Raw genomic sequence first — 15,075 nt, forward strand, 5'->3', positions numbered from 1 at the left:
GACCTGAGCTGTATGAAAGCCGTATCCAGGTTCGATGCCTGATTGCGCAAGCGGGTCTCTTATACCGCTTCCGCGTCATGGCCGCCTTAAAGACAATGCAACGGCGACAAGCGTGCGACGGTGGTGATTGCCCGACTCTGTTCGTTCTTTGTTGACCAGAGAGTTCACTGACAGAGTCAATGACTCTGAACAATGAAGAGGTGACGACACCAGCCTTTTCCAGAACCTCGCGGCAATCTTTGGGCTTTTCTGTACGTTTCGGTCCGCGTCATCAACTCGCTTCTCAACGACCATGAGAACGACGACGATTACTATATTTATTTTCACGTGAAAAAAAAAAAACGTAAACGTCTCTTTAGGACCGACTGTATCTGTATGTACGGTTTCTTTTCTTTCTCTCTACTCGAAATGTCGCAATAATCTATCTTGTCTTGCTCGCGCGAAAAAAGTTATTTTTTTTTTTTTTTGGCTCATTTCCTTAGTTTTTTGTAGCCGAAGTTATCATCCTAACGCCATCCATTGGTATACTTGCGCAAGATGACCTTCAAGAAGCTTCGTCAAGCGTCACTCTTGTTCCTTAAATGTATTTCGACAGGATTGGTGTTTATACTGCCAGCAGACGTTATATGCTTGATCAGTGATTTAAGACGGGTTTAACGAGGGGCGTACATGGTATTTCGTGACGCTGCCCTCAGGCCGGCCATGTTTGTTCATGTGTCACATATGCGTCTTTCTTTGTATAATTTTTTTAAAATTTTTTAAGATGTCATATTTTCGTATGTTAACTTTGAAATTTACAAATATTTCCTGCGCCAACTGCAGCAAAATACAAATTATGACCAGTAAGAAAGGATGAAAGCTGCGTTTAAACAATTATTCCCGTCCTATACATGCTATACACACCAGCTTTATTCTATAATGGCAGAAAAGCATCAGTAATGCATGCAGCATCGGGCAAACGAAGAAATAAACAATGCAGAACAGACCACTACAACAAAATTGTTGCGTTAGAGCTAGAAGAAGAATATAACTAGCTGGCTTCCTCCTTTCAATTTTCTTTCCCTCTTCTATTTTTGCTAGAAGGCGCAACTATGCTGTATACTTGCTAAGAACGATCGGTAGAGAGTGTAATGCAGCATCTGACTAACATTCTATGCGCGTGGTCGTGCAGTGTAAGAATTCAGGGTGGAGCCAGACAAACATGCACTTACAAGTCAGCTCTAGTACGCAGAGAAAGCGGAAACTGACATTCGTAGAAGAACGAAAAAAGCTTCAGTATCCTAAACGAACTGAATAAATCGGAAGCGCTAGCATGATAGCGTAGATCAGCTACTGCACTAGATGCTTCTTTATTTAACGATATGGCCAGAATATTGATTTTTCGGTGCCATTAGCCAATACTGTAACGCGAGTAAAAGCCACCCTTAAATTCCCCCCGACTTAGAAAAAATACACGCGTACTTATTTGATGTTACAGTCTTATGCATGGTACCCGGTAATTGCATAGACATGCTGCCGTCGTGTGCGTTTTGTCACCATGACCATGCAAGCTCAGACCGGCTGTTGCGTCGTCTCTCCTTTCTTTTTTTTTTCTTTTTTTATCGTAATGACCCTGTTTACGAATTTCACCCACCTGGAGCACCTAATGTACTCCGGTAGCATCTATACCGCACTATTAAGTTCATTTCTTATTCAACGCTTGCCGGGCACGAATGAATGGATGCCGTGGTGAGCCGTAATAGGTCCGGGTGTCTATAGGCGTTGGTTCTCGTATGTAAATGGCTTCGCAGGACTCGCATTGCAGCCCTATTGCGTCAACTCCCGCTGTAGGCGGCAGAAAACGCGCCGCCTTGATGGGCTTGCACCCTTGGCTGCCCGGCAGCTGAGCACACTCGATTTCGTCGGGCAAGCGTCAGTTTGTCGTCCCATGCCCTGCAAACATTGGAAGACGTTGGCTGCACGAAACGCTGTGCGTTGTCGATCCGACAGAATTGCGACCGCATCGCTTCTCGCCTGTTGCCGAGCGCCTTCGTGAAGATTCTCTAGGACAGCGGTATAATTTTTCATCGGCATGTCTTCACGTGCCCGCCACATGCCTGGTTCAAGGTCAGCGTTGCACTTGTACTGAGGTCGACATCTGGCGGAGAAGCGTGCGTCTTTTTATACCTTATTACTCACCCACTCTCTTTATCTCTCTCGTTTTTATCAGTGGACGGCGAGTGTTTCGAGCGTAGTTTTCCGCACCTTCGAGAGTGGTCTTCTTGCACAAGCAGCTAGTCTCCGGGGCATGTACAGGAAAGAAGCGCGTGTTTCAACACAGTGACGCTCTCGCGGGCTCCCGCAGCGAGTGGTCTTCCTCGCGCGCGCCGCCGCCGATTGCGAGGGGGAAGCGAGCTGCCGCTCGGACGCGCCGTGCATGACGTCGGCTGTCCGCTCACTGCTGGACGTCCAAGACATCTCGCCACTGATGCTAGTCGCACGTGGAACAGCAGCGGTTGTGCGCGCTTGATGAACACCGCGTTGTCTGGCTCGAGGCATTTACAGCGCTCTCAGGTAAACAGACCGGCCGACTTGGTGGCAAGCCGGCATGCCTGCTTGTGTTTCGTCGATAGCGAGTGGGAGGAGTGAGATGTGCCGCTTTCTCGTTGGAAATGACAGGCTGACATCAGGGGTTAGATCAGCGCGTCGTACTTTTATATTTCCTGCTCACTTATTTAAGAGTTCGTGACGCTGGTGAAGCCAACGTGAACATGTGAGGTGGAGCCAAAGAAAGATTAGTTCTGTTTGTAAACAGCGCACCCAAAGTTAACATCCGCTATCGGCCCCGCGCTCGAAAGAGCTCAAGGAGACGTTGGTTTCCGCTGCTGACGATATTCTCTTGGGTACGCTCAGCCCCTTTCGTCCGCTTTCTCTAAAACACTTAGTTTACAAGAGTGGTCAAAGAAGGAATGTATCGGGCTGGAGCCAACGTTTCTACCGCGGGAGTAGTTTCCCTTCTCTCCCGTCGTTGTCTCTTGTGTGCTGTGTGTGGTTGTTGGCGCCTTATAGATATTGTTCATATGGTCCTATGGTTCATATATGGTTCATATAGATATTGTTCATATGTTCATATAGCATGAATCAATACCAACTTACCCAGCAAGAAGTTCTCGTCTCCGTCAGGGCCTTGGCGAAGACGAGTCCCCTTGTCGACAAGTTGGTTCCAGACCGAGACAGGTTGCTAACCCCGCTCTTAGTTTACAAGTCCGACCGATGGAAGCGCTTAAAACTGTCATTCTTGTTAGGGCGCGTGGCAGGACAAGGGGTCCATTGATTCTCTCGTGGAAGTGAGTGGTGAATGTTGTTCGCTTTCTCTTGGTTATCTTTTGCATGAATTTTGCAGCCAACTATTTAATGGGAGAGTGTGTTGGTAGAAATACAGAGCCGAAGCAACCGTGTATGGGGCCTCGTTACTCTTCACAAGTTTGTTTTCTTTGTTACTTTTTTTCTTGTTTCACTTGTTGGTCTTTCTGTGTGAGGCACAGAATCGCCGCATTGCATGCTATGGTAGCTTATCAGGTATACCATTTTTCGTTGGGCCGTGTAATGAAAAAGTGAACGTATACTCAAATATGGCACTGATTTGCGATCGCGTTTGTTAGTGTTCTAGGGGGCCATATGAACTGTATAGCTTTTGTGTGCATAATTAAGTAAGGAGAAAACGCGTGTGAAGTATGTACATGTTGCGAACAGTACTAACCGCATACTTGTTTAGTTACACTGCTAACTTTTCTTGCGCCGCGTCTTCATTAAAGGTAACCATGTACAAAGCTGTTGTTCGCCAGACTCGGGGTACGCGTCAGTCGTCTGAGATCCCAAGCAATCAAATGGCTCTCGTCATCGCATTCCAACACATACAAAATTGTGTAGTTTGTTCTGTCGAAATATTCTCGTGGCGCCGGCGTTTCGTCTATGAAAACTAGAGGCTTTACCTAGTCTCATTTATAGTGTCGTGAATTGTCCCACCTCTAGTTGTTAAAATGTGGCGCTACAATTCCTTGAAAGCTGGGTTCTGTTTCTTATTTCTTCTTTCTTATCTCGCTTCGTTTATATATGTATATTCTTAGACCATAGTGTTCGTGTGCCATCTTGCCCAGCCAAACAAAACAAAACAAAAAAAAAACACTATGGAACGGAACCGCTTCCGCCTCCGCCGCCCGCTATCATCTGTGGGTATTGTAGCTTTGAGATAACTTCCTCTTCAGCCTAGCGGTTGGCAAATCATCACTATAAAGCATCATTTGGTGCACGTACACACACAGAAAAAGAAGACGGTGTTCAAACCTAATATATGTGGGCGTCTATTATAGGCACTGCACAGTGTTGTGGAGTAAAATTCTACCAATTGTAAGTTTCCTGCGGCTGCACTGCTTGTTGCCAGTTGCTTATCACGATCGTTTGGCGACGCTAATATGAAGAGGCAGAACTCGTTTATTCCTTTCCGCTAGGTTACTGTCTACAGAACGATTTCTTTAGGTATCTGCGCTGTATACACATGGACGCTTGCATGAAGGGTTTGACGGAAACTGGACGTTCAGGTTCCTGCACAGTAGCCGATACATGTCTTTTTTTTAATTTAGTTCAATCTCTGCTGATGTGGTCAGTGTGCGTTCTTGTTTCCTTACTTTCTTTTTTTTAATTTCACGTAAACTGTGCCTCTGATGCTTGCAGTGTCATTGAACACTTCAATATAATTTAGCCAACTGTGTATGGGTGGAAAGACTTTGTGATTGCTTAAGTGTGTTCCACTCGTAATGTTAGAATTCAAACATTTCAAAATGACTGTTCAAAGCACGTCTGTCAATGCATAATTTCGATTTACGTGGATGGTAAATAGGTGTCCGCTCCCTCCTCGTTGGCCCTTTTGTGGGCTGTTTATATATACCCTGGGCACCCTGCGTGTTACATATTACGTATTTTTGGCTTGTGTAAACGTACTTTGCAAAGGCCCATAAACGTGCATGCTAACCACGCAACGGTCTGTTTCACCCATATATCCGCGAACTCATTCGTGAGTCGACTCACTTTATACTCGCGGAGCCTCTCGTGAATCTGAGTGCGCCCGAAGTAATATTTTGTGAGCGACTCTGGAGCGGAAGTTGCGTTTATTTTGCCGACCTACGGTTACAGCAGAGATAATTCCGTTAAGCAATAAACTTGGCCTGCTCGCACGCCGCTGCTGAGCAGTAGCGCAGCTGTTGACTCTGACCGTCCTTCTGGCAAGAACCGTCCTTGCAGCTGACAACAGCTGCTGCTTGGCTGATCGATATCTTGCAGAGGGCTTCGAAAGCGCCTAATTACTTTCACAAAGAGCGTTTGCACGGTTCCCGAATCGCCTTTATTATTCGGCTAGATTCATAGCACCGAAAACGGAGAGCACAAGTACATGACCGAACGCATTCCCTATAATCAACCACTGTTGTCTTACATGCGTGGCGTGTATAAGCTGCACGTTATTTGACTGCGTGAGATAGACCGTTTCTTTAAAATGCGCGCCGCTCTTGTGACATAATGTAACGTTCGCTCGCAGAGCTAGAACGAAACGCATGTTCATATTCGCCCGGCAAACTCTGCAGTTGAAATACTGATAGTTGGGAAGTCGGTATATGTTGCGCGCCTGTATATAAAGGACGTGAACTTTACTGATCGAGACCCTATAGGCCTGCTGCTGCCAGTCCGCATGCTTAGTCATTCTTTCTCACATCTGCCAGCACGCTGTCTGCGTGCTTGCGACACGACAGACGAAGAGGTGCGCTGTCGTCTTCCGTCTTCTCGCGCAAGCTCCCCTGGCAATCAACGGCGTGCATGTGCCCGTGGGCTAAAGCGTGCCTTCGCGTGTGTCGGTGTTCTTGGCACGGGCCTCTGTCGAGTATAGCTATTCTTGACGTCTGTCCAGGGCGCTGTTCCCGTATCTTTCTCCCTTTCTGTCTTCCTTGCTCTTGTCGGCTTTCAGACTCTATCGCTGGCTTCCTGCGTTGCAGTAATAGTGCCAGTGAGATAGAGAGAAAAAAAAAATGGAAAGGGGGAGTAGAGGGCAGATGCTTGCAGGTTTAAATATGGTAGTACTTAATGATCTTTAAGCGTAACGTTAGTATTAGGTATACGAATAGTTATCAAAGCCTAAGAGCCTTAAAATTTATGTTGGCGATGGTCTGTCGCTCTGTGTAAGAATTATCGGTCAGTGCTTGTAAACCGCGAGTTCCGGGTGCGCGTTTTTCGCGTTATTCGGTCGCTAAGTTGTCAGCACTAATATTAGTGTAGCGGACGAGCGGTTTCCAGGAACTGTCTGCATTCCTCTTATCCTTCCCCTCGAATTTAGAGCGTGCAGAGTCGCGAATTTATACGCAGCATCATTGAATACTTGACAACTCCAACTCTCAGTCATGCGTCCCTGAACATTTAATGCATGATCCCGATGAGGCAAGTCTACGTGTGCTAAACATTATATTTGTATTCGTTGTAAAGGGCAAAAAATGCGGCAGTGTTTACTCTGGTTGGGCGGATCTGCTCGTTAGTAATCATGATCAGGAAAATTCATAGCGGCAACATCGCAAGCTGAAGCAACGCTCACACGAGCCTCCATTTCGTCGACGAAAATGCAAAGACGGAAAACTATGAAATGTTTGCCTACCGAATTACGAAACTCACTTTTACAAAAGCCTGTCGACTTGGTTCTCATTATCGTTCGTGCGCTGTAGGTCTGAACGCACTGCGACCTCGGGCGCCCGGTGTCATACTGCAGCACATCTCCGGCACCCTGCATAATGCCGTGGATGGCTTTGTTTATTTTTCATAACCCAGGACTCGTTTAGGTATTCCGTCGTTCGTGCGCTTCCTCCAGTTGTCGATTTCGCTCTACCACTATAGAGGAGGCTCCTGGTTAGCGGTAGTCTGCTTACGTGACCATTAATTTTTCAGCTGCGAGATATGCCCTTTGAGAAAGTCATCTTTATTTTTATCGCAACGCTCACTAACCTGGATGACAGGTTTTTATCTTCGTGAAACTTGGCGCTCAGATTAGCCTTGCTGAATTCTATATCTGAATTTGGCATCCCGGGTATAGATGGCGCGGTGCTTTCAAAGAACCAGAAACAGTTCAGACCGTGAGTGAAATGACAGCGCGAGTCCTGAAGTGCGCTGCCACCGACTCGCTTCGTTTAGCTACATGGAGGACACGGTCGCGCCTGCGCAGAACGCTCACTTGGAAGCGGGCCGCGTCCAGTGGCGTTCCCGCTTCGCGGACAAACCAGTAGCGTTGAGTTGACATCTGCGTCATACGCAAACGAGTGCATTATGAAACCGGGTTGCAGCGCTAAGGAAGACGAGACAATTGCGAAATGCCCAGGACGGATGCGCTGGTCTCGTGCGTCCAACGCCCACCTTGAGCATCTCGTTCTTTGTTTCGTCTTACTTAGCACTGTAACCAGTGTCGTAAATACTATTAACTCGCCTAGCTTTCAGCAGTCGTAAAATCTGAGCAGTGTTTTGCCTGACATAAGCGTACCAGGACCCGTGTGCTAGTTTGACCACTTTTGGGAATACTTTCACCTCTGTGCGACGTAATGACAAAGCGCGACGCCTCTTGTGTAACAATAGGAATGCCGTCAATGAGTCTTATATGGCGAAAGTGATTCCACCGAGAATGCGGCTTAAACTTTTGAGCGAGTCGGATTGCAGAAGAGCTCTGCTGGTATACACTCCGCGCCGAAAGAGATCGAGCCAAAGTGCCCATGCTCTAGCGATATAAAGCCGGACTGCAGAGAGCGCGCGCGACCCGTCGACGTCCGCCAAAAGTGGCGCGTGATCGCCACCCGCGCGAGGCCCGGCGTTGCGACTGGCGTGCGCAAGCCGATCTTATCGCGCGTCGTCCGGCAACTTGCGCGAGGGTGTGAAACGGCGCTCGATTGTGTCTGGGATAAGTAGCGGCCTTCGTGCTCGTGTGTGCCGCCGAACTTCGCAGCCCCGACGGCGCGTTCACCTCGCCGCCGCGTGGAATGCCCTGGAACTGCCGCGTGCGTCTGCGCTGAAATCCGATATGTGGGCATGTGTCGTGGCGCCGAGACCCTGCTCGCTTGACGGGCTGACTTGTCGGGGCGATGATCTTGGTACGAAGGGGGTCTCAATTTTGCAGGGGCAGACTGAGGGTCAAGCGTGTTCGCGGAAGGCTTGCATTCCTTCTCGTATCTCATTCTTGATTTAGCACCGACTTGCCGGTTTTTGTTGTACATACAGTGTTACCCGCTCTTTAAAGGAACGCCGCGTTTATAATAAAACTAACATTTCTGCAAATTTATCGGGGAAAGTTGGCTGATATGACGCAATATGCAGGCGTATATAGTGGTCAGCGGATCAAACGCGGTCATCGCACCGCAAGGCGGCTGGCGCTTTTTGCACCACCAGTGAGCGCTGGTTGATCGCTCGGGTATGTACGGTAAACGCGTCGTGTGCAGAGGTCACATGCGCTACATTTTTTAGCAGCTGCGTGCAAAGCTTTGGCAAGAAATGTGACTACTTGCAAGGTTGCAACTATCAGGGGCATTGCGGCCTGTCTGGGTGGCCTCCTGGCGGAGCGCCCATGTGGACTTTCACAAACTGCCACTTTAGCTGAATGTCTCGCCCACCGTTTTGCGGCGGTAGCATGTGCCTCTTTAAAGGCTGAAGGGCCAAGCAGGGCCAAGTGAAAGCAGGGAGAGAACGGCGCACGGTGCGAATCACTTGATATCGCGCGCGTACGTGGTAGTGTGATATCTGATTTCGCTGTACCATCACTTATTCGGTTATCGCTTGTCTTCTCAGCTCGTCGCAGCTCTACTGCGTTCCATAAATAGCAGTCAACGCTATGGAAGCTACGCAAGAAGTTCCGTCAAGTTATCACTCCCCGCGCGTTGCGTCTATCATATATAGTTTCATACAACTATATGGCGTCTATGCTTCGCTGGGCGCCACAACAGCGTCCGCTAGCGCGAGCATGCACGTGAGGCTCCTCGCGACGGGTTGTAAATAACAACAAAAAAAAAGAAACTGAAAAGAACTGCAAAACTAAAAATGATCTAGAACAACGTATTAGCAGCCGTATACCACAGTGTGTTTGTTTCGAAGGGTTAAAACTTGTTTCATTTAATACTGGGCCTCCGTAAAAAAAACAAAAAAAAAACAGCAAACTATATCTAAGTGCGAACGCAGTCACTGCAAGAAGTCTAGCCTCCACAGCGTTGACTTTTATGTATGGAACGCAGTATAGGATCGCTGGCGGCTCCTCGTCAGGCACGTCATGAACGTGATAAGTGTTTAGCGACTCCGTGAGCTTAAACAACCGCGGCTTAGTTTTCTTCCATCTTTTTCCTTTTTCTGCGAAGAGTAGCCGAACGCGTCCGTTACGCATCTCCAGTGCCTCCGCGCCAAAGGTCGTGACGTCGCAAGCGTGCCGGTCGGGGCCGGGTGGATTCAGAAGGCTGCACAGAACTATGCGCAGTAGCTCGAAAAGGGAAATTGCTCCAGCACGGCGGTTCAGAAGTAGCTTGGAGCAAATCAGTAGCTTTTGAAAACTCCAAGCGCGAGGCGTTGCAGTGCAGTAGCTCGGAAAGAAGTGGCAGTTATGAGCTAGGAAATGGGCTGAACGTGGCCACCCTCAGCATTTAGGAATAGGTTACATTCAATGCGCAATTGATTACACGATTGCATATAGCCGCTGTTACCGATAATACAGGTAAAGCCGTTTAAAATGCTCGCCGTAAAGCACCGGTTTGTTTTCACGTGAACAAGTCCCTAAATAACGCCAATTTATCTGCAGTGTAAATGACAAAATAGAAGGTGAGAAGTTGTTTTTCGGAAGGAAAGAAATAAAGCTTGTGCCATAAATTTATGAAGTTAGTTTTAAAGCCGAGAACGCCCAGCCATAGGAATAACTTTGAACATGCCGTCTCGGTCTAACCAAACGAGTAGTTCCTGCTGTCTGAGCAAATCGGCAAGTGCGAGGTCACCATTAGAACTTCCTCCCATCCGAAGCCATTTGCATTACGTGATCGCGTGTTGGTATGTGTTCAACTCGCGCTCATCGAGTACATGCTTGCAGCGCCGAGAGCTCATCTGTAACCGCTCCTGTTTCTTTCATTTTAGGACATTCAAGACGTACCGGTAGATATGGCCGTCTACAAGGAGGTTGTTGTTATAGGTAAGCCTTCATGCCTTCTTTGATCTGCCATATGCACACTAGCCATTGTGGATCGGCACCAAATCCCGGCCCCGGCGGCCGCATTTCGATGGGGGCGAAATGCGGAAACACCCGTGGGGGTACTTTGATTTAGGTGCACGTTAAAGAACCCCAGGTGGTCGAAATTTCCGGAGTCCCCCACTATGGCGTGCCTCATAAAGGTGGTTTTGACACGTAAAACTCCATAATTTAATTAATTAGTCGGCACCAAAGAAGCGTGCAATACCGTAGCCTTCTATGTGGCTTTAAAGAAAAAGATCTTTTTTTAATCGCCTAGTCGTCGAATGGGCTAAATTAAGTGAGACACGATACTTGCTTAACAAGCCCACATGGGAAAAGGCGCAACTGCCTTATTCGTTGCATCGATAGGGTTGTGGCAGAAATCGTCGCTGACAATTCCATGTTTGGCGCGGGCTCCCCTGGCACGTTCGGAACGTTCTGCCATGCAAAAACCTTCACTAGTTGTACTGTACCGTTGATACATATACTGTCTTGTAGGATACAGTTCCATGCGCTGCCCTGCTTTCGTCATTAGTGACCAAATTACAAACTGAAACCGACAACTGAAAGAAAAGTAAGATAATTAAAAACAATGTTATTCTTGCGCGAACCAAAGCTGTACCGGAACGTTCGTGTTTTCTTTTTTTTTTTTTTCACTCCGTAACGAAACAAAAACAAGTTTTCGGGTTCAGGTTGGCCATCTTCGATGGAGCTTTTCATCCATGCACTGTCTGCACTTGTGACTCAATCATGCTACCTCATTTGTAAATGTACGCGAGCTTGTCATTTTAGAAGCGGCAGCACGGTTAGTGCAGTTTTCAACGTGTCGCGTCGGGAGACAGGCATGTTTTTGTATAATCCTATCACTCCGGTGGTGGGAGATCTATCGGGTGTTTCAGTGAAAACTTTCACAAAAAAAGATTTCTTTTGATTGCCTGTGGCACATAGCACAATTCTAGTCCATGAACTGGTCTACTCGAAGAGGCGGACATTACTTGCACAAGAATTGGCACCCAAAACCCTCGATTTGATCTTTTTTTTTTTTGCACTAAAATTGAAATGCCTAATCGACTAATTAACAAAAATTCACTAATCAAGACTTTCAATGAATTGCTTTATAGCACGTATTGCAATTTCGACATTCTAGCTGGGGAGTTCGCAAGGCGGGATCCACTTGGAAAGAATTCGCAGGCTGACACCAGTTTCGAGATATTAATTCCCGAACATTGCGGAGAAATGCATTGGCGTTTCAGTTAATTTTGGCCGTCAATGCATAAAACGATCTTTTACTGAGAAAGTAAGTGGAACGACAGTGGCATTTTCACCGCAAGTTTGATGGCGCATATCTCGTAATTGGTGTCATCCACACAACTATTTTGAAGTTGATATTCCTTGCAGTCTCGCCCGCTAGAATTTGTAAGTTGCAATATGTGCCTTAAAGTAACTAGTTAAAACTTAATTAGGAAATTTTTCAATTAGTCACTTATGCATTTCAGTGTGTGTGTGTGTGTGTGTGTGTGAGAGAGAGAGAGAGAGAGAGAGCGTAAGTAAGTAATGTCCGCCTCTTAGAGTAGACCAGCTCATGGACTAGAATTGTGCTGTTTGCCCCAGGCAATTTTCTTTTTCTAATTTTGAAAGTGTTCGCTGAACCACTGTATATATAATCGCTGAAATGAAGGCGCGCTTCGTAGCATTGCGGCGCTTTTTATCACACTGGTATGTAAACAGAAGTAGGTGCGATAGAAATGTCGTGTTGCTTCTGTGGTGTGCTTCACAATGTGATTTCTTTCAACTTCTTGCGGTCTGAAGAACAGCACTCGTGTTTCCTCCTTCTTCTTATATATATATATATATATATATATTGGGGGCAAGGAGTTACGGAGTCGCCATCTGTCGGAAGCGCATCCCTTGCGTAGTATGAGGGATCACGCGGCGCGCTCCTCGTAGCTTTGGCTTACGACGCTCAATAAAAGCACCACGCGGGAGCCCTCCAGGACATTTCTGTACGTCCTCTCAAAGCGAGATAATTTTTTTACTGTCGAAGTAATAATCTTGCGCAAACTTAAAGCACAGATTCGTTTACAGACGCTCTCTCTTTACCGAATACGTACAGCGAACGCCACTACGCGCGGTCGCCGCGATCGAGTCTCCCGAACCGGCTTCTTGCGTGAAAGGTAGGCAAACGCTGAAAGTAAGCTATGCGAAATATGTTCTTATAGTAGGCTGTCTGTATAACCAAATGGGGCATAACAGAATGAAGCAGCGATCGCACGGGTTCGCTGCGACCGACTGCGCGTCTGCATGCATGACCGCGCACAATGTTTTGCTTTCGCTGTGAGCGCGTTTTCGCACCGTGTGTGTGTGTGTGCGTGCCGTGAGCTTTAGGCCGCAGCATATGAGCATTTGTCAGTACACTAGCAACCATTGTTGCGTGGACGCTATCAGAACTGTTCCATTTCGTTATAGAGACTTCGACGCCTACGGCGACTGTGATGTGCCGTCGCGACGATTCAATCTTTTTTTGTCTTCTAAATTCTTGGACATTTCAATAGTATTTCTCAAGTTACGTCGCACTGTATGTTTATCGGACTTCTCAGCGTGTGATTTCCCTCTGCTTCTTTTTTGTAATCCAGTGCATTAATTCTTAACACAAACATGACCATATGCCATTCCTTTCTTTAATGTGCGTCTTACCGCTCCCTTTCCGTTCCAGTGAACTTGCTAGTATCTAGCATCAACCAAAGACCATAGACCAAACTGTCCTGACATTAGCCGGGCAGCGAGCGCGGGCGAGCGTCTCAGTACGCGTTTTCTGCAAGCCCCGTGGTTATGCTGGCGTCGTTCCCGCGGAAACGCGCGTGGGCGTTCGGCGGCGCCTTTTATGTTGCTTCTTTCTTTTGAATCGCGCCGGCGCCATGATAGTTGCTCTTGATCGCGAATCCTGGTATCGCGTCGATCGCATTGCTGCGCAGCGTGATCACCGCGATCAAAAAGTGCGGTCGACGCGATACCAGGATTCTGATAGTGCGAGCGGCGAGGTGACTCGGGAAAAGAGGCCAGGGGATACGAATGTCGCTGTCTTTAGCTTATTATTCAGGAAGCTTACAGCCAATCGATCAATGTGAACTCCAGATGACAGGGTGCTTCTAGTGTGTGGCAAAGTTGAAGTCAGTCACGTGCAGAAGTTTGGTTTCAGTTAGTCGGTGCTGTCAAATTGCCTAGAAATTTCTTTGAAAAAATGAATTCTGGGCTTTTGCGTCCCAAAACACGATTTGATTATGAGGCACGCCCTAGTGGGGGACTGCGGATTAATTTTGACCACCTTTAACGTGCCCCCAAACCCGCCGTGGTTGCTCAGTGGCTATGGTGCTGGGCTGCTGAGCACGAGGTCGCGGGATCGAATCCCGGCCACGGCGGCCGCATTTCGATGGGGGCGAAATGCGAAAACACCCGTGTACTTAGATTTATGCGCACGTTCCCAGGTGGTCAAAATTTCCGGAGTCCTCCACTACGGCGTGCCTCATAATCAGAAAGTGGTTTTGGCACGTAAAACCCCGTAATTTAATTAACTTGCCCCCAATGCACGGACGGGACAAGGGCGTTTTTGCATGTCGCCCCCATCGGAATTCGGCCGCCGCGGCCGGGATTTGATCCCGCTACCTCGTGCTTAGCAGCGCAACACCATAGGCGCTAAGCCACCGCGGCGGGCTTAAAAAAAAAAAAAAAATCCGTTCGACTCACGTAGTAATCGCGTGTGCATATCAGGTTGAGATAACGAGCGAGCTACAGTGCTGGAAATGTTTTAGTGAGGCTATTGCCGTCGTCTTCAACTCCTCAGTCGTGCTGCATGTCCTTTTGCGCTAGACGTCAACCTAAAAGCGGTAAATTGAGGATACAAATCAGCAAAAGGGCGCAATGAAAAACAAAACTAGGAACTCTGGTCATCTAAAAGGCTTAGAATGTCGACTGCGCGGTTGCGGGGCATCATTGTTGGAAAAAACTTGCGTTTTTTGCAGATGACCGGAAACAAGGAAATTATATAAGCTGGGGAGATTAAAAGGCTATAGGAGAATAGCGTGTCGGCATTGCTTCTGTTACATCATCTACGAAGTACTTGTACCATGCTTGTACTTCGATCCTATCGCAGTCCGGCAGGAATGTGCCGTAGTTTTGTTCCTTGGCATCGTCCCCTTTTGCTGATATGTGCCTCCGTGGTTAGGGCTTGGAAGGCAGCATTTATTCTGCGCAACCGTGAAATTAACGTTTAGTTGTTCATGCGCCTTGTTGTCGTTTTTATGTCTCCTAGCTCCGTCCTTCGCACGTGCTGCGTGCACTTTGGCGCCGTTTGCAAGCCGTGAGTTGACGCGAAGTCATTATAGTTCGAAATGCAAGACGGAACACAAAGGGAACAAACGATCGCAGATAAGTCTGCTCATTTGTTTCCTTTCATTGTCCCGCGTTGTGTACCGAAGTTCGTGCCAAAAATCAAAATTATACGAGTTCAATGTTCATTTTATTTTACATGGACTAGGAGACATATTGAAACTCGGTATCGCACCATGTTTCGAAGAAAATGCACGAGACTTTCGCATAGTAGCGCGCAGTCGGCTCATTTCGAAAAAAAAAAAAGTGGGAAGAAATTAATACGACCGAATCTGTTACAGGCGTAGGTAGCGATACGAGGTAGATGAGTTTCGAGGGAAGAAATATATGTAGATGTAGACAAAAAATGCGAGAATGAAAAACATGTACAGTATACCTGATTAAATCAAGCAGGCTATATAGGTGACTATTTGTCACCGCCCCGTTTAAGAGGGGATGCTAAT

General features: G+C 47.4%; 1 protein-coding gene across 8 annotated transcripts in view; it reads left to right on the forward strand.

Annotated features, from left to right (window-relative positions):
• The window catches only part of LOC126544090 (oxidative stress-induced growth inhibitor 2-like), a 215,669-nt gene that overhangs the window by 175,195 nt on the left and 25,399 nt on the right, over window positions 1-15,075 (forward strand). For 6 of the 8 annotated variants that reach the window (XM_055061708.2, XM_055061707.1, XM_055061709.2 and 3 more), the window contains one exon: window positions 10,156-10,210. In XM_055061708.2, the coding sequence (XP_054917683.1) occupies window positions 10,180-10,210 (31 nt within the window). In that variant the 5' untranslated portion in view covers window positions 10,156-10,179. Of the gene's footprint in view, window positions 1-1,350; window positions 2,151-2,248; window positions 2,554-10,155; window positions 10,211-15,075 lie in introns of those variants that run through there. The other 2 variants (XM_055061711.2, XM_055061704.2) reach the window with 2 other exon arrangements.

The sequence above is a fragment of the Dermacentor andersoni genome, chromosome 1 (assembly GCF_023375885.2).
Source record: "Dermacentor andersoni chromosome 1, qqDerAnde1_hic_scaffold, whole genome shotgun sequence".
NCBI classification, from domain to species: Eukaryota; Metazoa; Arthropoda; class Arachnida; order Ixodida; family Ixodidae; genus Dermacentor; species Dermacentor andersoni.